Consider the following 23,434-nt stretch of genomic DNA (forward strand, 5'->3'; position numbering starts at 1 on the left):
GGCTCGCTCGCTGGCTGACCGCGGCCTGGGCGTCGATTCTGCCTAGATAGGGTCCGTCTATCCATGTGAACAATCTTAGCAACTGGATATGAGACTAACAATGAAATCTAAGCTTTTCTGGAGCCCCTGTTTTTCGGGTCGAAATGGTTTCAGCCACTGCCACAATCGCACAGGGTGCATTGCTTGGCCATTTCATTTAATTAATCCTCATTTCAGCTACGGCTTCTATTTTATGTGCTGGGATGATGGTGACTAGCATGGTAGGTATTGGTGCCCCCACAGCTTGGTCTAACAGTACTAACGACACACTAGGTAGATTGATCGTGCGGGTAATCAGGCTACAGTGACTTCTTTGGCGGATTGTGACTGCTACTGACACGGTGATGGAGGCTCAACAACCAGACCGCTGAACTCGCCGAGCTGAGTTCGACAAGGATGCCAGGCACTAGCCAGGGAACTAACGCGTTGGTATGCTCCTTGGGCACAATGTCACCCAGAAGGATGATTTTGCTTCGGTTGTACGGAACCTTCCACCTGTCAACAAAAGCAAACAACGGAAGAGGAAGCTGATGCTTGAACTCCGCACTACCTGTTTTCATGTATACCACCCTGCTTATCGCAGTGGTGCTTCCACTCAGCCCTGCTGAGCCACGCACGAGGCAGGCCCGGAATGGCTGAGACTGGGTAAGTTCTTCTCCGAGCGATTAAACCTGGTTAGAACCGGGTCTTCAACGACCAACCCCTGCAAATCCCCCGAGCCACGGCAAACACTGCAGCAGCTGCAAGATACAGCACCCCCGCGAAGATGATGAGCCCACCATACTGCCCATGATCGTGCTGGATGATCGCACCCGCGATTGGAATCCCCGTGAGCACTCCAAGACTGGCGATGGTATACGTCGTGCCAGTTCGCGCTCCATACTCCTCGGTTGCACAGATCTGCGAGATACAGACCGGGGACAAACTCATAGCAGCTCCGCTCCAGAAGCCAAACAATACGGCATAGCAGACAATGGCGCCTAAGCTACTACCAGCCTTGTACCACAATGCAAGCGTCAGTATCGAGCATACGAGGGAGGTGACGACCATCATATTGAACCTTCCCAATCGATCAGCAGCTAGGCCCGGTAGCAGACGGCCAGGGATCAGTCCGATGTTCAGGAAGACAAGCAACAGGTATGACACTGTGTTGCTCAAGCCGACGTGGACTGCATATGAAGACAGGTATGTGTTTGGCACAAACACAGCGAAATCAGCCAGAAAGATTGCGAGTGCGGTGACGGCGTACTTGGGATCTTTCAGTGCTCTGAAATCTGCCAGCGCACTGCCTCCGGTTTCTTTGCCGAGGGGTAACCGGGTCTTAATCAAGAGGCAAGCGATAGCACAAAGTACAAGGCTCAAGAGTGCAATAATCCGAATCGACCAGCCAAATCCGATCTTTGGCGCATTGAAGTAAATGATTGCAGGGAAAATCACACCTCCGAGCCCGCCTGCTGTGCAAGCAAGTCCAGTGACAAACGCTCGACGGACATTGAACCAATGGCCGATTGCTGCAACAGCTGGAGTGAACAGAGCACTTGCCGATATTCCTCCCAAGACGCTGAAGGAGAGAAATATCTGATAGTATTCTGCACATTGTCAATGCGGTGCCGATGCTCCTAGCCTATATGAAACATTACCTTTACTGACACTAAAGCATACCAACGACACTACCATGCCGATGGACCCTGGGATAATGATGTAGGTTGGTCCCCATGTATCCAAGATTGGCCCTATAATATTCAATGAAGTTGTTAGCCTGCCACCCCTCAAGGCTTGACTTGGATGAATACGAACCACTTTGGGCTCCTGCAAAGTAAAGGAAGAATCCATATGCACCATATATCCAGCCATAGCTCGACTCTGGGTAGTCTCTGAGCTGATGGGTACTGGTCCAGATATGGATTGTTCCTGCGGTGTTCATCAAGCCCAAGGCCGGGACCATGGCGCACCATGCGCCGAAGACCACCAGCCATGCTTGAAGACCTCCCTCTGGGTAGTATGTACTATCATCTTCTTGCTCGGTAGTTTCCTCGGAAAATGTAGAGTAGACCGACAACTCTGTATCCATCTTCTTATCCCGATGGAGCTGCACATTTAGATCACATTGAGTTCCTACGGATTCGAGCCCTCCGGACAATGGCCGCTTAAGAAGCACGCCCGCATCTGAGGCGGTGATTGCTTTGCTGGCATAGGAAATATTGACGCCAATCAATGCAAGGGCTACATGCACACATTAACTGGCCGACAGCATTTGATAAGGCCAAGGATCTTCGGAGCATAACGAAATGAGTCTGGCTGGCCTGAGTGGCGCCTGGAATTGTCTCCATCCTGCTGTGCTCTTGAAGCACTATACAGATGCTCTTCCTGCTACATACTCCGTCCAGATCGGTGATTATGACTCAACACCGGACATGGTCGTAGATATATATACATTCGGAGTCCAAAGTTCCTTTACATATTAGCATTGATTTCATGCAGCTGGCCATTGCTCCGAAGACGGTCTCTTGACTGTGCTTTTCGAGTGATCATCAACTGGCGAATCCATCCAGTTGACGGGCTAACTACATCTGGTTAGTGTACCGGCCCGAGGATGTTCCATGGCGGGATGTGCTTACATAATGGCGGGCGGATTGAGGCGCGATTGGCGATGGATTGATTTCTGCAGCGGAGAAATTGCGAAGCTCACCTGGTTCTTTCGCATCGCAATTAATCTTGATCACCATGGGTAAGCGCGGAAAGAAGGTATGTGAGACGATCTCCATGTCTAAAAGATCATTTCTATCTCGTCAATTTTGCATTAGATTTCCATCGTGGGCGGAGACTAACTTCATTATCTCGGCAGGGCGGCGGCGGTCGCGAACGCCAAAACTGGCAGCAAGTCGCCAGGGAAAATGCCAAGTTCGAAAGCTACTACAACGAACAGGGATTTATCCCCGAGGAGGAGAGGGAGGCCTTCTGGGAGGCCATTAGGAGAGATCTCCCGAACAGCTTCCGTTTCACTGGGTCACGAGGGTACGTCATTTTTCTCGCGCTGAACGATGAGCGCTCTTGCGATTGGATCCAATGCAACTAACATTTGCTTCAAGCCATGCGCTAGCTGTCCAGGAGAAACTCAAGAACTTCTACATCCCCGAAATCACTTCGATCAAGTATGAGGGCAAAGATGTCGAGCCTCCTCGTCCCGTTCCCTGGTATCCCGACCAACTCGCCTGGTCCATGACCACCCCCAAGCAGGTTGTTCGCCGCTTCGCCCCCTTCGCTTCGTTCCAGAAATTCCTCGTCGCCGAGACCGAAGTCGGCAACATCAGCAGACAGGAGGTGGTCAGCATGATCCCCCCTCTTCTGCTTGACGTCAAGCCCGGCATGACCGTTCTGGATATGTGCGCTGCCCCTGGTAGCAAGTCCGCACAGCTCATGGAGATGATCCACGCCGGCGAGGAGGAATCCATGCAACAAGTGACCGCGAAGGTGGCTGAGGGAACTGCTTCCGCCGAACCTATGGGACCGGAAGGTCTGGGTGACGACGGCAGAACCACCGGCTTGCTGATCGCCAACGACGCCGACTACAAGCGCGCCCACATGCTGATCCACCAGATGAAGCGACTGAGCTCGCCCAATTTGATCGTGACGAACCACGATGCCACGATGTTCCCTTCGATCAGGTTGCCTCCGGAGCCCGCTCCCGAAGGAAAGCCCGTTAAGAACAAATACCTCAAGTTTGACCGCATCCTGGCTGACGTGCCTTGCACCGGTGATGGAACGGCGAGAAAGAACTGGGGTGTCTGGAAGGACTGGAACTACAACAACGCTTTGGGATTGTACGCCACTCAGGTTCGGATCCTTGTCCGCGCTCTGCAGATGCTGAAGGTCGGTGGCCGTGTGGTCTACTCCACCTGCAGTATGAACCCTATCGAGAACGAGGCCGTCATTGCCAGCGCTTTGGAGCGCTGCGGCTCTGCCAATGTCCGCATTCTCGACTGCAGCAATGAGCTTCCGGGACTGAAGAGAGCCCCTGGCTTGAAGACATGGAAGGTCATGGACCGTGAGGGTCGCATGTACAACAGCTGGAAGGAGGTTGAAGAGCGCAAGGAGCGCGAGGGAATCAGCGGCCTTGGCCGGGTTGCTGAGGGCATGTTCCCCCCCACCGAGGATCTCCCCCTCGACAGGTGTCTCCGTATCTACCCCCACATGCAAGACACTGGCGGCTTCTTCATTACCGTTCTGGAGAAGGTGTCTGAGATTCGTGCCAAACCCGAGGACTCCTCCAAGGTCATCCCCAAGGCTTCCATTGCTGCCCTTACGGAAGAGCTTGACTTCAAGCAGAAGAATGGAGACGGTCAGCCTTTGGAAAAGATCAGCGCGTTGGACGACCTGGTTGCTCCTGACCAGGAGGCTGAGAAGGAAGCCGAAAAGAACGCATCCGTTGCGCAGGCTACCCATCAGATCCCCTACTCTGCTACTGACCAGATCTCTCCCGCTAAGAGGGATGCAGACAGCCTGGAAGACGAGCTTCCGGCGAAGAGGACGAAGCTCGAAGACGGCTCCGAAGTTGTCTTGGGAGACCGCCCTATTCATGCGCCTGCGCCCGTCGTGGAGTCCGATAACATGGAGACTTCTGACGCGACTCCTGCGCCTGCTGAGTCCGCGAAACCCGCCCCCGCAGAGGCTCAGCCGCAGGCTGCTCCCCAGAAGCGCAAGAACGGTCAGCCAATCGAAGAGCCCTTCAAGTATCTGGACCCCAACCAGGAAGAGCTCGACCCGATCTACAAGTTCTACGAGATCTCTGATCGTTTCCCTCGGGACCGCTTCATGGTGCGCAACGCCGAGGCAATCCCAGCTCGCACTATCTACTACACCAGCTCTCTGGCCCGCGACATCTTGACCGCGAATGAGAAGCAAGGCATGAAGTTCGTGCACTGTGGTGTCAAGATGTTCGTGCGCCAAGATGTGCAGCGTCCTGAGGTCTGCCGGTGGCGCATCCAGACCGATGGACTGAGGATTCTCAACCCTTGGCTGGGTCCTGCTAGAGCCGTCACCCTGACTAAGAAGGAGACTCTGCACAGACTTCTCGTGGAGATGTTCCCCAAGGTCGACGGTGATAGCTGGACGGAGCTTGGAGAGATTGGCGAGCGGGTCAGAGACATCCCCATGGGCTGCAGTATCCTGCACATCAAGCCGGATGCCGACGAGACCTTCCAGTAAGTGACTTACTTCCTAATATCGTTAAATGCTGCAGACAGGCTAACGAAATACTAGTGAGCGGATGACCCTCCCTCTTTGGCGGTCCCTGCACTCCGTCAACCTCATGCTTCCCAAGGAGGACCGTCGCGCCATGCTTCAGCGTCTCTTCAACGATGATACCCCCTTGGTGAACACCACACAGAAGCGAGAGGCCCAGTCGTCGACGCCGATCACTCCTGCCACTGAGGCCGTCGACGGAGAGGAGACCCCGGTCACTGCTCCTGCCGAGACTGAGGAAGAGGTGATCAAGCGTGAAAAACTGCAGCTTGGTGAGGATGAGCAGGAACAGATGGACACGCGCGAGACGTATTCGAAGGCTGGTGACGAGGAGGATCGCTTTAACACGACTGTATAATTTTAGGAGTTTGTTTGCATATACGGCAGTTATTTCAATGAAAAGCATTGGCTATTTGGAACATATTTTGGCATACTACAGATTCTCTTTCGCTTTTAAGGGCACAGCGACTTTCAGATGAATGACCCTACAAAAACTGAGTTAAGATTGGCAGTACAAAAGCTACATTGGCAAGAGTAAGGTCTAAGTGTTCAACTAACACCTTATTCATGTTCGCCGATGGTGTTGGACTTCCTCAGTTATCACTGCTCACCTGAAGGACAGTACGACCGGCCAGCTGGCCCTTGGCCATCTTGTCGACCCATGAGTCCAAGTCCTCCAATTTACCCTTGGTCAGAACAGGCTATCCACAGTCAGCACAATGAACTCTAGACAAAAGACCACAGCAATACTCACATGTACGATGCCTCTTGCAGTAAATTCAAGCGCCTCCTGCGTGTCCTGCAGAGTACCAGTTATGGACCCCACGATGTTCAGCTTCTTGAGTGCTATCATCAACGGGGGAGCACCAGCCAAGATAGTAGGGTCGTTGGGCAACCCGATAGCCACCATCGTGCCATTTGGCCGAAGATAGCCCGGTGCCGCCGCATAAACAGCCTTCGTGGCCGCCGTCACAATAATGCCATGAGCACCATACTTAGTGACTTTCATGACCTCGGCGGCCACATCGGGAGTCTGCTGGAAATCAATGAACACCTCTGCCCCAAGCCGCTGGCACAGCTCGCGCTTCTCCTCCCCACTATCAATAGCAATGATCCTCATGCCCATGGCTCGCGCAAACTGAATAGCCAAGTGACCAAGCCCACCACCAGCACCGGGCAGGACAATCCACTGGCCAGCCTTGACATTCGACCTGAAACATTATTTCATCAGCTCAAGCCCTCACCCACATCCGACCCTCATCGGGGGAAAATAATACTAACCTCTTACAAGCCACATAAACCGTCAACCCGCCACACATCATCGGTCCAGCCTCTTCATCACTCACCCCATCCGGAATCCTCGACGCATACCGTCCATCGGCAAGACAATATTCTTGAAACGTGCCGGGCATGGTAAACCCACTATTCTTCTGATTGATACAATTCACCTCATCCGTCCCCGTCAAACAGAAGTCACACTCCCCACACACGCTCGCAATCCACTTAATCCCCGCTCGGTCACCGATCTTCCATCGCGTCTCCATCCCCTCGCCCACAGCAACCACTCTCCCGACTCCTTCGTGGCCGGCAATCCCCTTGGCCTCGGGCTGCATACTTACCCCGAATGCTGCCCAGTCGTCGTGCAGGAGGCCCTTGTCGGAGCCGCAGAGACCCGTCCAGGTGATTTTCACGAGGATTTGGCCTGGGTTGGGTCTCTCAACGGGGATGGTTTCGATGGTGGTTGTGGCGGCGGGACCGGTGCCTTGCCGGATGGCGGCGCGTTGGTGGCTAGGAAGGGAGGTGGTGGTGGGTTCGGTGATGGTCATGGTGAATTAGTGGTGATTGATTTAGTTGAGGGTGTATTATTCCTCTGATTGAGTGGGTATCGGCCAGGTGGAATGGACGATATGTGGTAGATGAAGGCTCCTTTACTCAGGGGAAAAGAGAAGAGAAGGAGGGGGAGGAGTAAATAGATAGAAGGGGAGAGGGGTACCTTGCTTTAAAATGGATGAATGGATGGATGCCATCTTTGGAGCTGCTTCATAGCTCCTCTCGATTTGTTCCTGCAACACCCCCTCTTTGTATCCCCGCACGTCACACGTGATGGTTCGTTTCTTGTGCAATATGGCCCCTATGCTTTTGAGCTACGTTTCCTATGGTTGTATGTTACTAGGGGAGATACACGTTGCAGCTGCTGCATCTAGTTCTAGCTGCGTAGTATTACCGCTTTAGGTGTTTCAGCTATTATGGATGCAATGCACGATGATGTTTCTGGGGGAATCTCGACGTTAGTATAGTTTTCTATTGAAGATTGTTGTGAGAAAGTTTAAGATTGAAAGTTAGATACAAATTATTCACGAGTTTAAGGCCTGGATCATGATTTACGTTGAGCGAGAAGCAGAGATAGTATGCATTCCAAATGCTGTTACTGCCATTTATTGTTACACAACGCCCGCCAATCTGTTCATACGTGCTCTTTTATCTTGACCCTTGCAGATCTACATCATAGTAGCATGCCATATAGATCGACTATTGCAGTTCCCCGCTTGTAGTGGATTATATCATTGGTCATTCTGTGTTTGCTTCGATATTTTTCTTCCTCCTTGCTATGGGAATATCAATAGTTGTAGTAGTTGTTGTTGTTCCAAGAAAGGTTGCTTGCAGTGTGGTATGCGGCCAAGTAACTCAACTACTGTAGAAGGAGATGGTATGTAGTGAAGGAAAACCTCGATGAAGTGCACATGTGTAGAAGGTAAGCGGAATAAAGTCTAGCCATCCTTCATTATTTCCCTATCCAAGGTATAGTATGCTAGCCATGCACACTAAGAGCAGTCTAGTCTCCCTGCAGCAATCATCATATGATTGAAGTTTTCGTTTTGCAAAGCCCGCTCATTCGAGTCTAGGGATTTGATCATATCAAGCCCCTCACTTTACTGTCCAATTGTCTTATGGAGATGCAATATTAGCTATCTATTCGCGGCTGCAAGTGCGGGGTATAGTGACATCCGTGACGTGGGTTAGCGTCTCAGCGTCAGTCTATTCTTTTTCTAATAGGATATCTAGGAAATGGCATACTTTGCCACTATGGTTGTCATGACTTGGAAGCTGCAGGTCTGTAGGCTAACAGGGAGAATAGTGGGCCATGGCCCGGTAAGCTGCATACATAGTGTCGGTCTTCGGTGTACCCGAAGTTTAGCCGTATGAATGGTCTGCTGCTCATTTGCTCGAGGCCTCGGGATAATGACTGGCGAGCCGAGGCATTTGGTTGCCTTAGTCAGTTCATGCTTTTGTTGCGCGCTCAGGCAAGTGGTGTGGACATCCGCTTCTAGGATTTCTTGTTTCGTCTGCACTTCAATTCCAGGTTTATCTGTTGCGTTTGGGAATAGCATCTGGTTACATAGGACCAGGCGAACAAGGTACCCGATCCTAGAGAATCAAGATCTTGAATTTAAGCTTATCGGTGAGCTCTATTCTAAGGTTTCTGAAAGTGGAGCTGACGCGACCAACGGCTCGTGGTAGGTAAGCGGAGAATAATACCTGTCAAGCATCTCGCTTTCGAGTACCTTGGGTGCTTTGGGTAGCACGTGTTTTGAGTGCAGGATATTCCCGAAACCTACTAATACAGGGCATTTTAGTGGCTAGTTTGTCCGATGAAGCAACGGTGTCAAATGGGATAGTATTACTAGATGGGCTCACGTTCAGGGCTGCTTATTGCCAGAACAGTGTATCCTGTGGTCATACGTGAGGGCAGAGCAGAGATATGATTGGTATAGACGTTCAATATCCAAGGCGCTCTGTTGCCTCCTCACGATGTAGCATCTTTCAATGGCTCGAAATTCACATTCCCCGGCCGAGAGTATCATCACGCAGGAAGCTACTTGTGTGTTGAGAAGCAAGCAACAGTGAGTTGAGTGTCCGCTCCTGTGAGAGGTGCCCTCACACACGGGACAGACTGAAGAGTTGGAGGCTGACTACTTCAGATGATAGATTCATGGGTATTGCCAGTTGGCGTGTTCAGGTGATCTAATTAATTCCACTTGCGTTTCTCGCTTCGAGGATGTCAAGCTTAGGGTGGATACTACGATGTCAAGGCTGAAAGAATCATGCTTCTTAGAGGCTCATGCTTGATGCTTGGATGTGACTGTAGTAGAATCTGGTCAAAAACATCAAGGGGTTAAGGCATCGTGATTATATGTAGAATGGCCTTGCAGTCGTTTGCTGCTTGACAGGCAGTAATATGGTATCGGCTTAAGATTGAGCCGCTTGGAGACTCCCACCTGGTGAACAAACATCCGCAGTAGCTTAACTAAGCCACCTCCAACATTAAGTCATCCGGTGGCTGGTATGGTATTTTATTGTGTGCGGAGCTCAACGAGTCGTCGAGGTCGGTATGTCCAGGAAGCAAGCCAGTCAGCCGGAAGTTTAGAAGGACGAGCAGACAGTCCTCAAAGACGGAGCTCGTTCAATAGGCCGAACAATTCCTCTTGTTTGAATAGACTCCGGGCGATGGTCGGAGATATTTACGCAAACACGCAAGAGCATGCATCGCTAGTTGGCCTGGACCGTCGGGTAAATTTATTAAAGTTCAGACAGGTAGAAACTGTGTTGTTTGCTTGAATTTGCATGTCCTACTATTCTACCTTTGGGGTGTGCACGTCCTCGGATGCAGATGTATACGAAAGTTGTTCCTCCAGTCACATCTGGTGGCATGATTCCGGTTGGCAGGCGGCGAAGGATTCCGTCATAGAGCTAGTGGGAGGATGACTGACTAGAAATCCAGACAGGTCAGTGATTGCAATATCCACTACGGACAAGAAACCAAGATTTCTCCGGTGGCACCCCGCAGGTCAGCCATCCGGAAGCTTAGGCTGTTTGGGCTTCGGCTCCAGGGTCCTCCCGCGGTGGGCACCACGAAAGAAAACACACAACTATGGGAAAGCCAGCAGACAGCTGATCGTCAGGAGGGATGGAGCATACCTTGAAGTGTTCCTGCATGAAGATAGTCACTGTTCCTTGAAAGACCAGCAGATAGAGGAGGGATAGATGGGCAAGTTGCAGACGAGAGGAGGGGAGCGGGAGAGGAAGTAGAGAAGCAATTAGCCGGCGCGGGAGAGCCAGTGCGGAGAAATTGGGCCAGACTAACCGGATGAGGCACCGTCCCTGTGGAGGATCGTCATTCCAGTTGCCTGCTTCACTTTGCAATTCCACTATTTCCTGCGAGCTTGCTTGAGCATCGTGGCCCTGTTCGGACCCTGCCCGCTGCGCTATGCCCAACTAACATCATGCTAGATACTTGAGGCCACCCATTGACACTGCAGGTCCCACTTCCCCTCCCTACATGATGATGTCGATATTGCGAGGATCAGACTCGTGGCTCGGCTAGGATGTCAACAGCTCCGTACATTATTCAGCGTCGGGAGGGACATTGAGGGGTTGGAATGAGGCAAATAAAGTGGCTCAATTCCCCGGGGCCTGCTGGCATGTTGCTCCCCTGAGCTCTCGCGGAATTTGACAATCTCCCGTGCCTTCGACCCATTGGCGTTTACTTTCGCCCCGGGTGTGTTGCATCATGAAGCTTTCCTCCGCTTGTGCTATTGCCTTGCTGGCTGCACAGGCTGCTGGGGCATCTATTAAGCATCGAATCAATGGCTTTACCCTTACTGAGCATTCTGACCCGGCAAAGCGGGAACTGTTGCAGAAATACGTATGATCTTCCAACGGAAGGCAGCGCTTCTAGCAACTGACATGGTGCCTACTAGGTCACTTGGGATGACAAATCTCTCTTTATCAATGGCGAAAGAATTATGATCTTCAGTGGCGAATTCCACCCATTCCGGTACTACTGCCCTTCCTTCTAGCTATACTCGTGTTGACTCGAGGGTTTCTTGCTGTTCTAGTCTACCAGTAAAAGAACTCCAGCTTGACATCTTCCAAAAGGTCAAAGCTCTAGGATTCAACTGCGTATCCTTTTATGTCGACTGGGCCCTTGTTGAAGGAAAGCCGGGGGAATACCGAGCAGACGGCATCTTTGATTTGGAGCCTTTCTTCGACGCGGCTTCGGAAGCAGGTATCTATCTGCTTGCCCGTCCAGGCCCGTACATCAACGCAGAGAGCTCCGGCGGTGGATTTCCGGGGTGGTTGCAGAGAGTCAATGGCACTCTTCGCTCAAGCGACAAGGCTTACCTGGATGCTACTGATAAGTATGCCAAGACTCACCCAGGAGGCCTATGACTCCTGCTGACTCTTCACAGCTACGTTTCTCACGTTGCTGCAACAATTGCCAAATACCAAATCACTAATGGCGGTCCGATCATCCTGTATCAGCCCGAAAATGAGTACACCAGTGGCTGCTGCGGTGTCGAGTTCCCTGATCCAGTGTACATGCAATATGTTGAAGACCAGGCTCGTAACGCCGGCGTCGTCATTCCATTGATCAATAACGATGCCTCGGCTTCCGGGAACAATGCTCCTGGCACTGGAAAGGGAGCAGTCGATATCTACGGCCATGATAGCTACCCGTGAGTCTACCACGCCCATAACTTTGAACACTGGCTGACAATCATAGGCTTGGATTTGACTGCGTATGTTTACTCTCGGGTCTCGGTGTGCTTGCAGCTAATCTTTCCAGGCGAACCCTACGGTATGGCCCTCGGGTGACCTACCTACCAATTTCCGTACCCTTCATCTTGAGCAAAGCCCGACGACACCATATGCGATAGTCGAGGTTAGTATACGTTCCCTAGCTAGCATTTCGAGTCTAACACCTCGCAGTTCCAAGGTGGTTCGTACGATCCTTGGGGAGGACCGGGATTCGCTGCGTGCTCCGAACTCCTGAACAATGAGTTCGAGAGAGTGTTCTATAAGAACGACTTTAGCTTCCAGATCGCCATTATGAACCTGTACATGGTACGTATTTCAAAAACTTACGCTAGTATATTGCTAATCCGTGTAGATCTTTGGTGGAACTAACTGGGGTAATCTCGGTTATCCTAACGGATACACCTCTTACGACTATGGCTCGGCTGTGACAGAATCTCGCAACATCACCCGCGAGAAATACAGTGAACTTAAGCTTCTTGGCAACTTTGCCAAAGTATCTCCAGGTTATTTGACGGCTAGTCCTGGAAATCTGACAACTTCCGGTTACGCTGATACCGCAGACCTGACTGTAACACCTTTGCTCGGAAACAGTACTGGCTCTTTCTTCGTGGTCAGACATTCGGACTACAGCAGCGAAGAGTCAACATCATACAAGCTTCGTCTTCCTACCAGTGCCGGTAGCGTGACTATCCCTCAGCTTGGTGGTACGCTCACACTTAATGGGCGCGATTCAAAGATACACGTGACCGACTACAATGTCTCTGGAACTAATATCATCTACTCCACGGCCGAGGTCTTTACCTGGAAGAAGTTCGCTGACGGAAAGGTCCTCGTGCTCTACGGAGGTGCCGGTGAGCACCACGAACTTGCCATTTCAACCAAGTCGAATGTCACGGTGATCGAAGGATCCGAGTCTGGTATCTCGTCAAAGCAGACCTCTTCGTCAGTTGTGGTCGGCTGGGATGTGTCGACCACTCGCCGTATCATCCAAGTTGGGGACCTGAAAGTTCTTCTCCTTGGTAGGCTCATCCAACTGCCCGGATTACACCAAGCTAACTGGTAACAGACAGGAACTCTGCCTATAACTATTGGGTGCCTCAACTTGCCACAGACGGCACTTCACCAGGCTTCAGCACCCCGGAGAAGGTCGCCTCATCCATCATTGTCAAAGCGGGCTACCTTGTTCGAACTGCTTACCTGAAGGGCAGCGGTCTCTACCTCACCGCAGACTTCAACGCTACCACTTCTGTTGAAGTCATCGGTGTCCCCTCTACCGCTAAGAATCTGTTCATTAATGGAGATAAGACATCGCACACCGTTGACAAGAACGGCATCTGGTCGGCTACAGTCAACTACAATGCCCCTGATATCTCGCTTCCCAGCCTGAAGGACTTGGACTGGAAGTATGTGGACACTCTTCCTGAGATCCAGTCTTCCTACGATGATTCTCTCTGGCCCGCCGCGGATCTCAAGCAGACAAAGAACACGCTTCGTTCTCTGACTACCCCTACCTCTCTGTATTCATCCGATTATGGCTTCCACACCGGATATCTGCTTTACCGCGGACATTTCACCGCCACGGGCAACGAGAGCACCTTTGCTATCGATACGCAAGGTGGATCAGCATTCGGAAGCTCTGTCTGGCTGAACGGAACATACCTCGGGTCCTGGACTGGTCTTTATGTGAACTCGGACTACAATGCCACCTACAACCTGCCTCAGCTCCAGGCAGGCAAGACGTATGTGATCACCGTTGTGATCGACAACATGGGCCTTGAGGAGAACTGGACTGTTGGTGAAGATGAGATGAAGACCCCGCGTGGTATTCTCAACTTCCTGCTGGCCGGGCGGCCGAGCAGCGCAATTAGCTGGAAGTTGACCGGAAACCTTGGCGGCGAGGACTACGAAGACAAGGTTCGAGGTCCTCTGAACGAGGGTGGTCTCTACGCTGAGCGCCAAGGATATCACCAGCCCGAGCCTCCCAGCCAGAACTGGAAGTCTTCCAGCCCTCTGGAGGGTCTCTCCGAGGCAGGCATCGGTTTCTACAGCGCCAGTTTTGACCTTGACCTGCCGAAGGGATGGGATGTCCCACTGTTCCTCAACATCGGTAACAGCACTACGCCATCCCCGTACCGCGTGCAGGTCTACGTCAACGGATACCAGTATGCGAAATACATAAGCAACATCGGACCTCAGACCAGCTTCCCTGTCCCTGAGGGAATTCTGAACTATCGTGGAACGAACTGGTTGGCAGTGACCCTGTGGGCTCTCGACTCTGCCGGCGGCAAGTTGGAAAGCTTGGAGTTGAGTTACACCACTCCGGTGCTGACTGCCCTTGGCGAGGTCGAGTCGGTTGACCAGCCCAAGTACAAGAAGCGGAAGGGTGCATACTAGGTTCTGTAAATAGCCCATTTATCCAGTTTGATCCTATCATAGGTTAGCCACATAGCCTCCCGTCGGCCTGGTCAAATGGCCGGGGGAGCTGAGAAGTTAACTATATTGAGATGCTACAAAATGACAATTTCTGAGTAACACTGAGGTCTCCCAAAAATAGTCTCAAGAGCCCGAGCAGCATTGGGATGTTAACGGTAAAATTATGGGACGGGTAGGAAGATAAAGAAAAATGAAAAAAGAAAGTGCATCATCCGTGAATCGAACACGGGCCTCATCGATGGCAACGATGAATTCTACCACTAGACCAATGATGCTAGTTGATGTAAAGAGTCTCTTAATATTGTTTTATCAACCAATCTAACTGCACTGATGTCTGTATGGGGAAGCCACAGACGAAATATCTCATTCATAGCGCATAATTCTGTTGTTGGCAAACCAAGTCTTTGTCGCAGGCCAAATCTTGGCATGCTGCAGCCCATAAGTCTCAAGGGATACACAACTATTGACATATGTTTTTCTTTCAGCTTTGCTGATATGTCGGTGAACTATTTGTTTATTGTCATCGGAATATATATCTTCACTGCGAAAGTTTGTCGATACTGGTAGTACTACCACAGCAATCCATACTAACGTGGAATATAATGGAACTACACGGCAGCAGCCGCCTGAAGGGAGCCGAACATGACAGGGGATAGTCAGCACCTATCAAACAATGCATTTATCGTACACGAAGCCCAGCTGACTGGACTGCCATATTCAGTGCCCGAGAACCTCTGTGATCTTTATATTCCCCCACCAAATGAGGAGTCGTCATTAGTCGACTTTCACTATCGGCAACTGTCAAGTTTGACTGGTCCGGTCATTGTTTGCCTGCAGTCTGAGAAGAGTCCTACTTTATCCACGGCTGCGGAAGTTAATGAGCAAATCGACGAAGTTACGGCACAGTTACCAGTCGGATATCTGGATCTGGAGCAGATCAGACTATGTCGAGATGCCAAAGAGAGACACACTCGGGCCTTCCGCCTGGTTCACGTTCACAGCTTGAAGGCACAACTATACATGCCGTTATTCTTGCAGGGGTCCCATGACGACAAGCAAGGGTATAGCCGGATGGCTTGTGTGAGGAGCGCAAGGTCTCTTCTAGAAGCGTACCTTCTCTTGTATGAGGGTGACCTTACTGCGGCATGCTCAGATGATAGCATGAAATAGTCGGCGCCGAGTGCGCTAACAGCAGCGGTGATTCTCTTTGTGAATCTGCTCGGCTATGGAAGGAACGCTGCCGCAGATGCAGTGCAAGAGAGAGCCGCCGATAAAATCCATGATAGTGAGCTGATTAAACGGATCCTAATCGCGCTGGACAGCTGGTCAAAGAAACAACCAGGTTGATTATCTGGTAAATATCATGCTACGCTGCAAGAACTCGTGGAAAGCAGTCTAGAATTGCGCAAAGGAGAGCGTCGCGAGATTGTCGTGCCGTACTTTGGCAGGGTGACTGGTGACCGCAGAGAGGGTGCTTCGCAGGCTGCTGATCCCTGGCTAGAGACGTCAGGCGTAGCAGCACCTTTGTTGGAGTCGAATGTCCATAGCGTCGCTAACTGGTCTGCTCTGCACGATGACATTTGCCTTTCGTATTCCAGTCCATGGACGGTGCAAGAGAATCATGCAGAAAGGCTTGTTGACAATGCCGATGCAGCAGCAGCTTTCGACTGCACAACCGGGCCTGATTACGGCTTTAGCCAATACTAAATAACTCGGAGACATTTTCCACTGCTAACTCGGAGACTTTCCGGGTTATATATACTTTAATTCCTCCGATGCCTTATTGATACTCCGCATATATCCAAGACTGGCCGCTGTGATTGGCTATCATGTGTGGACACGGCCGAGAATGCATCAAACCGCTAGTGTTTGGGTGACGATTATTTGATGATTTGTAAGTTATGAAGTCATGTACTAAGTTAACAACTAGTTTAACTCCCACTTGCCCCACACCATCCACTTAAGCGTATATTTAACACATCAACTTCACCAGGGTCCGCGAGCTATCCAAGGGCGATCCTTACGAACTGCCGAGCCGAATAACTCAGATATGCCAACCAAGCTTTTCATCACCGGCGTGACCGGCTACATCGGCGGCGACGCCTTCTATTACCTCTCACAACACCACCCCAACTTCGAATATTCTGCGCTAATTCGCTCGGAGGAGAAAGCGAAACGTATCCGTGAGGCATACCCTAACATCCGCACCGTTATTGGTAGCCTAGATGATTCGGAGGTTCTTGCGAGAGAAGCCGCTTGGGCAGATATTGTGCTTCGTATGCCTTCCCTCCCCTCCTGTTTTCTATCTCTTTATTACTCTTTATGTATAAGTACAAGTGTAAGCATACTAACAAAATAGACACCGCCGACGCCTCCGACCACGTAGGCGCGGCCAATGCCATCGCCAAGGGAATGATCGAGGGCCATTCCCCCGAAAGACCGGGATACTGGCTCCACACAGGAGGCACCGGAATCTTGACATATTTCGACTCAGAAGTGAAGAAAGTCCATGGCGAACACGACGACAAAGAATTCAATGACGACAAGGGAGTAGACGAACTGGTCAATCTTCCCGCGGCTGCGTTCCATCGGAACGTCGATGAGATCGTCCTCAAGACGGGAACTGAGCATGCCGACAAAGTGAAGACAGTCATTGTTTGTCCACCTACGATCTATGGAAAAGGAAGAGGACCTGTGTCCGCTCGCGGTAGACAGGCGTATGAGCTTGCCAGCTTTATCTTGAAACAGCACTACACCCCTCAGATCGGCAAGGGCCTAGCACGTTGGAATAATGTGCACGTATATGATCTGAGTACATTATTCGGAGCTCTTGTTGATGCAGCACTTGAGCCTAGCAAGAAGGACGACAAGGAGATCTGGGGAGAGAAGGGCTACTTCCTCTGTGAAAACGGGGAGCATGTCTGGGGTGATCTGGCGAAGTTGATTGGGGAGAAGGCACATGCTCTAGGTTTCTTGAAGGAGAAGCCACAAGTTAAGGAACTTTCGCTTGACGAGGCGATCAAATCACCGGCAGGCTTTGAGGCCGCGAGCTGGGGCTGGAATTCCCGCGGCAAGGCGCTGAGAGGACGGAGGGTATTGGGGTGGACGCCACGCGAGAAGAGCTTGGAGGAAGAAGTGCCAGAAATTCTGAAAGCGGAGGCTGCGAGGCTGGGAATCTAAGTATCAGCCTTGAGTGGTATGGAGAATTCTCTAGACAAGGTGGTTATCTCGGATGAACACCTTAAGTAGATGCAAGATAATAGTAAAAACTCTTAATCCCGCAAGCTGCACTCTTATATCACTAATCTATGTCTGTATGTTGTCAAAAGCGATTGATACACTAAGTAAAATTAAGTGAACGATACTTCTCTATCAGAGGAAAATTTTTTGCTGAAGTAAATCATAGATCTCAATTTCCATTATAACAAAGCCACCATCACCACAAAGGTACCCAGAAGGACGCAGCATTCGCAGTTCTGGCGGACCGCGAAATGTGTACGGTGCAGGCTCTGCACGCTGACCGTAGAGAGTACATGAGGAGTAGTTTTTAATACAGAAAAGGCCCGAACCTCCTTGCACTACGAGGTCCACATGAGTGGCTTATAGCCGGTCGAGCTTCTGGCTATATAGGGGCTGATATAGCCGAGAGCATTTGTTGTAGGGAATGTAGTGCAGGCGGCATATCTGACGTTAAGATACGGAGGATAGTGATAATTCCAATTGAATAATAACTATATCGAACGAAGACAACAACCTTTTCAACCGGAATACCGTCAAGGCATATACACATCATGCTCAATCACAACGTTGGTACCCTTTGATTTCAAACGTATACATTACATCGTAAATTCCCACACAATAGCAGACTTCCGATCCATCTACTCACCAACCTCAATAACAATATGCCCAATCCCCCTCGAAACACAAGCCAACATCTCTGACCTCTGCTCCGACTCCATCAAAGCCGTACCCCGATGCAGCACCCTCCCACAGCGAACAGAAACCCTACAAGTGCCACAGTTCCCCACCTCACAGGAACTTCCGATCTCGAAGCCAGCATCCCGCACCACCTCCAGAAGTGGCTGCTCAGCGCCGACCTGGAGCCCCTCTAACTTTCTGCTCGGACCAACAACATCCACAGTGAAGGGGTCGCCCCCGGCATCCTCACCATTAAATAACTCGTAATGCACCTCATCAGAAGACATATCTACATCAGCGGCCGTCTGGATCACGGCATCGATCATGCGCTGCGGCCCACACACATAAACGTGGCTGTTCCAGATGCGATTCCGCAGGATCTTCACAATGTCCAGCCGTTGGCCCTGGGATTTGTCGTAGATGGTGACGTGCGGTTGTAGGTCGGCTAGCAGGGGCTGGAAGGCAACGTCGGTGGTGCTCCGCACAGCATAATGTAAGGAATAGTCCTGGTTGGTGTCTTTGAGGCGGTTCATCATGGCGATAAGCGCTGTGATTCCTATCCCGCCCGCGATGAAGATGTGATGAGACGCCATATTGTCGATGGCGAGGCCCTGCCGTATCACGGAGGCCACTAGGACTGTGTCACCCTGTTTGAGTGTCTGGTGGATATAGCTCGATCCACCGCGGCTGCGTTCGTCTAGGGCCACGCCCAGCGTGAAGCGATCCGTGTCGCCATGGACGATGGAGTAGGCTCGGCGTAAGCCAGATGGGAACTTGAGCCGGGCATGGCTGCCGGGTAGGATAGCACTAGGTGAAGGTGCACTTCGGCGAACTGCCTCCAGCTCCAGCCGCACGATACGGGGTGTCTCCGCGGTATGACTGACGACTCTGAACTGCCTCCATGTCTCAGGTGGACGCTTAGCCGCGGCCTCCTTCTCCTGATGGGCTCTCCAGCGGTCGATAAACACGTCCTTGCACTCACCCCCCAGGACCTCCATAGCCATGAGATGCTGCGTCACCGCCAAGTCCGTCTTATCGCGATGGACATAGTGATGCAGCCGAGCGATTGACCATCGCGGATGACTCCGATGAATGACGCGAATCTCCATGCCTTCCTGAATCCAACCCTCCTCGACGACACGATAATACCATCCCGTCTTGGCCTCCTGGTGAGTGAGCGGAGCGAAGTTCTTGATCCCGAAGCGCTGGTTCAGCTTGAAGCACGGCTGGCGCGGCAGACTGACCTCCAGGACGCAACCATTGCGGCCGCCGGTGCGCAGGGAATCCTGGGGCCCGATGCGCACCCTGTCGCCGATGCAGATGGTCTGCTCGTTCCAGCCATCGGCGACGAGGTTCTCGCCAAAGCCGCCGGGTATGAAGCGTGCGCGGGCCTCGGGAAAGCGATCGGCCCAGTAGGAGTAATGGTCAGCGCAGTACTGGTGGATGGCTTTGTCGATGCCGCCGTGGAAGGTCAGATCGTGCTCGTCGTCTTCGAGGCCGGTGGTGGAGACGTAGAGTTGGCCGGGACGGGTTTGTTTGTCGATGGCGGAGAGGACGGGGCCGAAGGGGCGGAGCTTGGAGGTGCGGATCTCTTGGAGGGTCGTGGGGGGCGGAATGGGGATGAGAGGTGGTTGTGATGATGAAGTGAAGTCGATGCGGGTCATTCTTGTAATATAATTTCTATAGATGTTGGAAAAGGAGTCGTCGATAATGCATATTTGCTGGGGAATGAGCCTAGGGCTTGCATTTATAGTATGATTCTCAGCATCGGGACCAAATAAGTTACTAGTGAGCCGTGGCTGTCGTTCCGGTTCACCCGATTAGGAAGTTGACTGGTGAGGGATCCACTCTTCGAATCCTGATTATTCCATTCTTTTCCACTCTTATTGGTCAACTGTGAACGTTCTGCTTGTTGGTGCAGATGAACTAAAGAATGCGGAAGGGCCTGGCTGACCGTAATCACCACGACTAGATAGGTCCATCCGACACCGATGCCCCCGAGGAAGAACGCTGCCATGATGCTTGCGAAGCTCGCGTACTGGAGACTTAGGCCGGTCATGAGCATGGCGCCGCGACCTGCTACCCTAGGGGCGCTGTGGGGGTCGATGAGGGCTGCGGCTTTCGAAAGCCCGACGGACAGACCAACACGGGCGCTTTTAGAGGACGCCATGGCCCAGTCAGGGGAGATCCCTAATAATCGTGGAAGCTCGGCGTGCAGGGCGCTGGCCTAGAAGGTGCCCACGGTGAACATGTTGGCGTAGCTGAAGGTGGCGGTTAGCCATGGCGATGGGGTTGATGTAGCTGGGGTAGTCATTGTGTGTCTTGACATCGATCCCTTATTTTCCTCGTTCGATGTAGCAGGATAATAGCTGATGAGGATTGGGAGAAGATGAGATAATGGTTCCGAAGTAGTGAACGAAGGAAGGAAATGGTTCCAATTTAGGGCAATTGCCTCCCGCCCAAACCACTTCGTATTTGGAGACACTCCGCACTCCCAGTTCGCTATCATGATACTAAATGAGTCCTAAAATAGTATCTACCTACTCCACAAACTGTACCGGCTCTCTACGAGAGCGATTCACCCGCAGATCAAAGACATCCAACCGCTGATATCCACCCACGACATCATGATACTGCTTCCCCTCAACAGTCCTCCGCAAATCCAGATCCGCATAGAGAATGCCCTCCTCAAGCTGCAGAAACTCCTGACTTTGCTTCGCTCCCGTCTCCTTATCGACCGTCCAGCCGGGCACGGGCGCGCCCGTAGGATCCAAGAACATAGTGACCCCACGCGGTGACGCCTCCAGGGCACGACGCAAGCGATCCGGCTCGCGCGCCCCATCCAGCAAGGTCTCAATAGCCGTTTGATCCAAGATAGCACTGCACATGACACCAAAGCATTTGGCCTCGAAGCAGTGCGCTGCGGCGCGTAGCCGGTTCGCGAGCACATTGTCGTAGTTCCGATCTCCCTCCTCATCATCATCTTCCCCAGCCAGCACGCGCGTCGGCCACACGCACGGCCAACTCGAGATATGGATCTGCTGGCGCTGACACATCAGCGCATACCGGGCCAGCGGATTGGTATTCTCGCCGCAGATGAGGGCGCCGATGCGCCCGGATGAGGTATCCGCCACGCGCAGACCGTGCCCGTCGCCGGGACTCCAGGTGAGTTTCTCGAAGAAGGTGGGCACGAGCTTGCGGTGGTGGACGAGGATGTCTCCGTTGGTGTTGATGATGAGATTGGTATTATATAGACAGGCTGTGCTTGTGGGTGCGCGCTCCGAGATGCCAATACTCACAACGGTTCGGGTCTCGCGTGCTGCGGCACACAGCGCGGCTACTTCTTCCCCTGTTTGGCCGTCGAGGTCCTTCACGGTAATGGATTCGGCCACCATGCGCTCGAAGAAGGCGTGGTTGTCAGTTGGGGCGCGCAGGGCACTCCAGAGGGGGAAGCCTGCGATGTAGGATTCCGGAAAGACGACTAGTTGTGCCCCGTGGCGGGCGGCTTCGTGGATGAGCGAGATGGCTTTTTGGGTAGTTTCCTTGGCTGAGAGGAAGTGGGGTGCGACGTGGCAGGCTGCTACACAGGTTATGGGATGCTGTTGTTGATCTGTTGCTTCCATTGTGCTTGTTATAGCTGTAGGGACGGGGGATAGTTGTGTAGGGTTGGGAAGATGGAATATTGTAAGATAATGGGAATCTCGTAGTTGAATGGGATGATGTCCTATGCGGAGGCATTGCGCACCTTATATAAGTTCAAGTATCACTAATACATGACCAGGGTACGAAACTAGTAACTAGTATGCCGGTCTTCCGATGTTCGGCCAGAAGGTAATTCCGCCCACTGGGGATATTGAAGCTGATAAACCGCGCCCGATCACATACCACGTTTGCGTGTATTTTCCAATTCAGATACGTATAAAACTACGCTTTCCCACAGAATACCTTCTCATCCTACTCATTCCCCCTTACATCCGACTTCGGGTGAACCGCGATTACTACAGTGCGATCGAAGAAGGCCGCCAAATGCAGCCCTTCATGCACATATCCGTCTACATCGCCAGACTGAGCTTGCAAGCACCTTTTGACCGGCTTTTCTCATGTTAGTTTCATGACCAACTCATTCTGTAAAAACCTATATGTTCGAGAGTTCACAGTTTTGCCGTCGTGAGCAACTTTCCTGGCATGCCCAAACGCAGCAATCTACGAGAAAGCCGGCAAGCCATGTAGGCGATGTAATCAGAAGCACATAAAGCGCCCTGTACAGACTGCATTCAAAGTGATAATGCCTATTGTACAGTCCCTGAGACCAGACGGGGCACATATACCCGGACGCTGCGTCTCCAGGAGCCTCCAGAGGCTTAAACGTCTACCCCAACAGTGAGTAGCGGCCCATCACTTTACTTCAAGCCGCTGCTACCCCAGCTGAGAACCCCGTATCCTACCACGCAACCCGCCAGCCAATGCAAATTGAGGGTCATTCGTTTCTCCCGATGGCGCAAAAGTCACTGACTCTCCGTTACAGCAGCTATCTGCCGGCTCCAATAATATCGCTACATTCTGTTGGCAATATCTTGTGGTCTGCCATGTTCGATCACTTCACGAATAGCCGCAAAGACGGCAGTTACACCCTGCCCGAGGACCGGGGTTTCCTGTGTATCGAAGAGGTGTTCAAATGTCCCGAAGAAGCCCACCTGTGCACCCTCCTATATGTCTTCCTGGAATGCGTATATCCTGCCTACTTACTCGCGAATCATCAGAAGCTTCTCCAGCAGCATGCGTTGCAAACCATCCCATCGTTATTTAACATTCTATTTGCTTCATCGCGACCAACCCCTGTCCAAAATCTGTACTGCAGAACGCAGACTCCGCTCAATCGTTTTTTACATTGATAAAAGCCCTCTTCAATCCCGGCGAAGATATCAGCAAGATTGTCATTCTCCAAAGTGCTATTATGACGTCGTTTTGGAAGGGGGCTCTGCCAACTACTGGAATCTCTATTCCTGTATAAGCACTGCTGTAACGCTAGCAAAAACAGTTGACATCCATAGGTCGATGGCGGCGACCAACATACAACCGCAGGTTAGCGGCCCCGACGGAGTCGGGGTGCACTCTGCAATAGCACGTGGGGTTTCTTATAAATAACTAAAGAAAATCAACAGTATTTTGAGGTGATAAAAGCATATTATGTATTAAGCTATAG

General features: G+C 51.7%; 9 protein-coding genes and 1 non-coding gene across 10 annotated transcripts; 4 read left to right on the top strand and 6 right to left on the bottom strand.

Moving 5' to 3' along the window:
* Positions 1 to 338: 338 nt before the first annotated feature.
* On the bottom strand, positions 339 to 2,498 carry BDQ94DRAFT_178762 (MFS general substrate transporter; the record flags this gene model as incomplete). The annotated part of the gene is made up of 5 exons (XM_026773192.1): positions 2,281 to 2,498; positions 1,806 to 2,225; positions 1,702 to 1,772; positions 741 to 1,628; positions 339 to 640 (listed from the first exon to the last, which is right to left on the bottom strand). The coding sequence occupies exons 1-5, from the start codon at positions 2,367 to 2,369 to the stop codon at positions 339 to 341; spliced, it is 1,770 nt and encodes a 589-aa protein (XP_026626267.1). The 5' UTR covers positions 2,370 to 2,498.
* A 212-nt stretch (positions 2,499 to 2,710) lies between these two features.
* BDQ94DRAFT_143862 (tRNA (cytosine-C5-)-methyltransferase) lies at positions 2,711 to 5,700 on the top strand. The gene is made up of 4 exons (XM_026766335.1): positions 2,711 to 2,784; positions 2,885 to 3,054; positions 3,129 to 5,240; positions 5,299 to 5,700. The coding sequence occupies exons 1-4, from the start codon at positions 2,764 to 2,766 to the stop codon at positions 5,636 to 5,638; spliced, it is 2,643 nt and encodes an 880-aa protein (XP_026626268.1). The 5' UTR covers positions 2,711 to 2,763; the 3' UTR covers positions 5,639 to 5,700.
* Positions 5,701 to 5,779: 79 nt separating this feature from the next.
* BDQ94DRAFT_178764 (zinc-dependent alcohol dehydrogenase) lies at positions 5,780 to 7,106 on the bottom strand (the record flags this gene model as incomplete). Its single annotated transcript, XM_026773193.1, has 4 exons — positions 5,780 to 5,800; positions 5,892 to 5,981; positions 6,035 to 6,491; positions 6,562 to 7,106. 4 exons carry the CDS (start codon positions 7,104 to 7,106, stop codon positions 5,780 to 5,782), a joined length of 1,113 nt encoding a protein of 370 aa, XP_026626269.1.
* A 3,743-nt stretch (positions 7,107 to 10,849) lies between these two features.
* Positions 10,850 to 14,413, top strand: BDQ94DRAFT_178766 (glycoside hydrolase family 35 protein; the record flags this gene model as incomplete). Its single annotated transcript, XM_026773194.1, has 8 exons — positions 10,850 to 10,984; positions 11,040 to 11,116; positions 11,178 to 11,480; positions 11,532 to 11,769; positions 11,909 to 12,004; positions 12,052 to 12,186; positions 12,233 to 12,899; positions 12,947 to 14,413. 8 exons carry the CDS (start codon positions 10,850 to 10,852, stop codon positions 14,272 to 14,274), a joined length of 2,979 nt encoding a protein of 992 aa, XP_026626270.1. The 3' UTR covers positions 14,275 to 14,413.
* A 104-nt stretch (positions 14,414 to 14,517) lies between these two features.
* BDQ94DRAFT_t149 lies at positions 14,518 to 14,588 on the bottom strand. Its single transcript has one exon. It is a non-coding gene; the product is annotated as a tRNA-Gly (tRNA).
* Positions 14,589 to 14,955: 367 nt separating this feature from the next.
* On the top strand, positions 14,956 to 16,020 carry BDQ94DRAFT_170410 (uncharacterized protein; the record flags this gene model as incomplete). Its single annotated transcript, XM_026771481.1, has 3 exons — positions 14,956 to 15,393; positions 15,484 to 15,598; positions 15,692 to 16,020. The coding sequence occupies 3 exons, from the start codon at positions 14,956 to 14,958 to the stop codon at positions 16,018 to 16,020; spliced, it is 882 nt and encodes a 293-aa protein (XP_026626271.1).
* A 291-nt stretch (positions 16,021 to 16,311) lies between these two features.
* Positions 16,312 to 17,493, top strand: BDQ94DRAFT_178768 (nucleoside-diphosphate-sugar epimerase; the record flags this gene model as incomplete). The annotated part of the gene is made up of 2 exons (XM_026773195.1): positions 16,312 to 16,589; positions 16,673 to 17,493. The coding sequence occupies exons 1-2, from the start codon at positions 16,364 to 16,366 to the stop codon at positions 17,491 to 17,493; spliced, it is 1,047 nt and encodes a 348-aa protein (XP_026626272.1). The 5' UTR covers positions 16,312 to 16,363.
* A 698-nt stretch (positions 17,494 to 18,191) lies between these two features.
* Positions 18,192 to 19,895, bottom strand: BDQ94DRAFT_178770 (pyruvate kinase-like protein; the record flags this gene model as incomplete). Its single annotated transcript, XM_026773196.1, has 1 exon — positions 18,192 to 19,895. One exon carries the CDS (start codon positions 19,893 to 19,895, stop codon positions 18,192 to 18,194), a length of 1,704 nt encoding a protein of 567 aa, XP_026626273.1.
* Positions 19,896 to 19,978: 83 nt separating this feature from the next.
* BDQ94DRAFT_170413 (uncharacterized protein) lies at positions 19,979 to 20,401 on the bottom strand (the record flags this gene model as incomplete). Its single annotated transcript, XM_026771482.1, has 1 exon — positions 19,979 to 20,401. The coding sequence occupies one exon, from the start codon at positions 20,399 to 20,401 to the stop codon at positions 19,979 to 19,981; it is 423 nt and encodes a 140-aa protein (XP_026626274.1).
* A 284-nt stretch (positions 20,402 to 20,685) lies between these two features.
* BDQ94DRAFT_34229 (carbon-nitrogen hydrolase family protein) lies at positions 20,686 to 21,938 on the bottom strand. Its single transcript, XM_026775537.1, has one exon. The coding sequence runs from the start codon at positions 21,852 to 21,854 to the stop codon at positions 20,772 to 20,774; it is 1,083 nt and encodes a 360-aa protein (XP_026626275.1). The 5' UTR covers positions 21,855 to 21,938; the 3' UTR covers positions 20,686 to 20,771.
* Between the last annotated feature and the right edge of the window lie 1,496 nt (positions 21,939 to 23,434).

The sequence above is a fragment of the Aspergillus welwitschiae genome (assembly GCF_003344945.1).
Source record: "Aspergillus welwitschiae strain CBS 139.54b unplaced genomic scaffold BDQ94scaffold_16, whole genome shotgun sequence".
In the NCBI taxonomy this organism is placed as follows: domain Eukaryota; kingdom Fungi; phylum Ascomycota; class Eurotiomycetes; order Eurotiales; family Aspergillaceae; genus Aspergillus; species Aspergillus welwitschiae.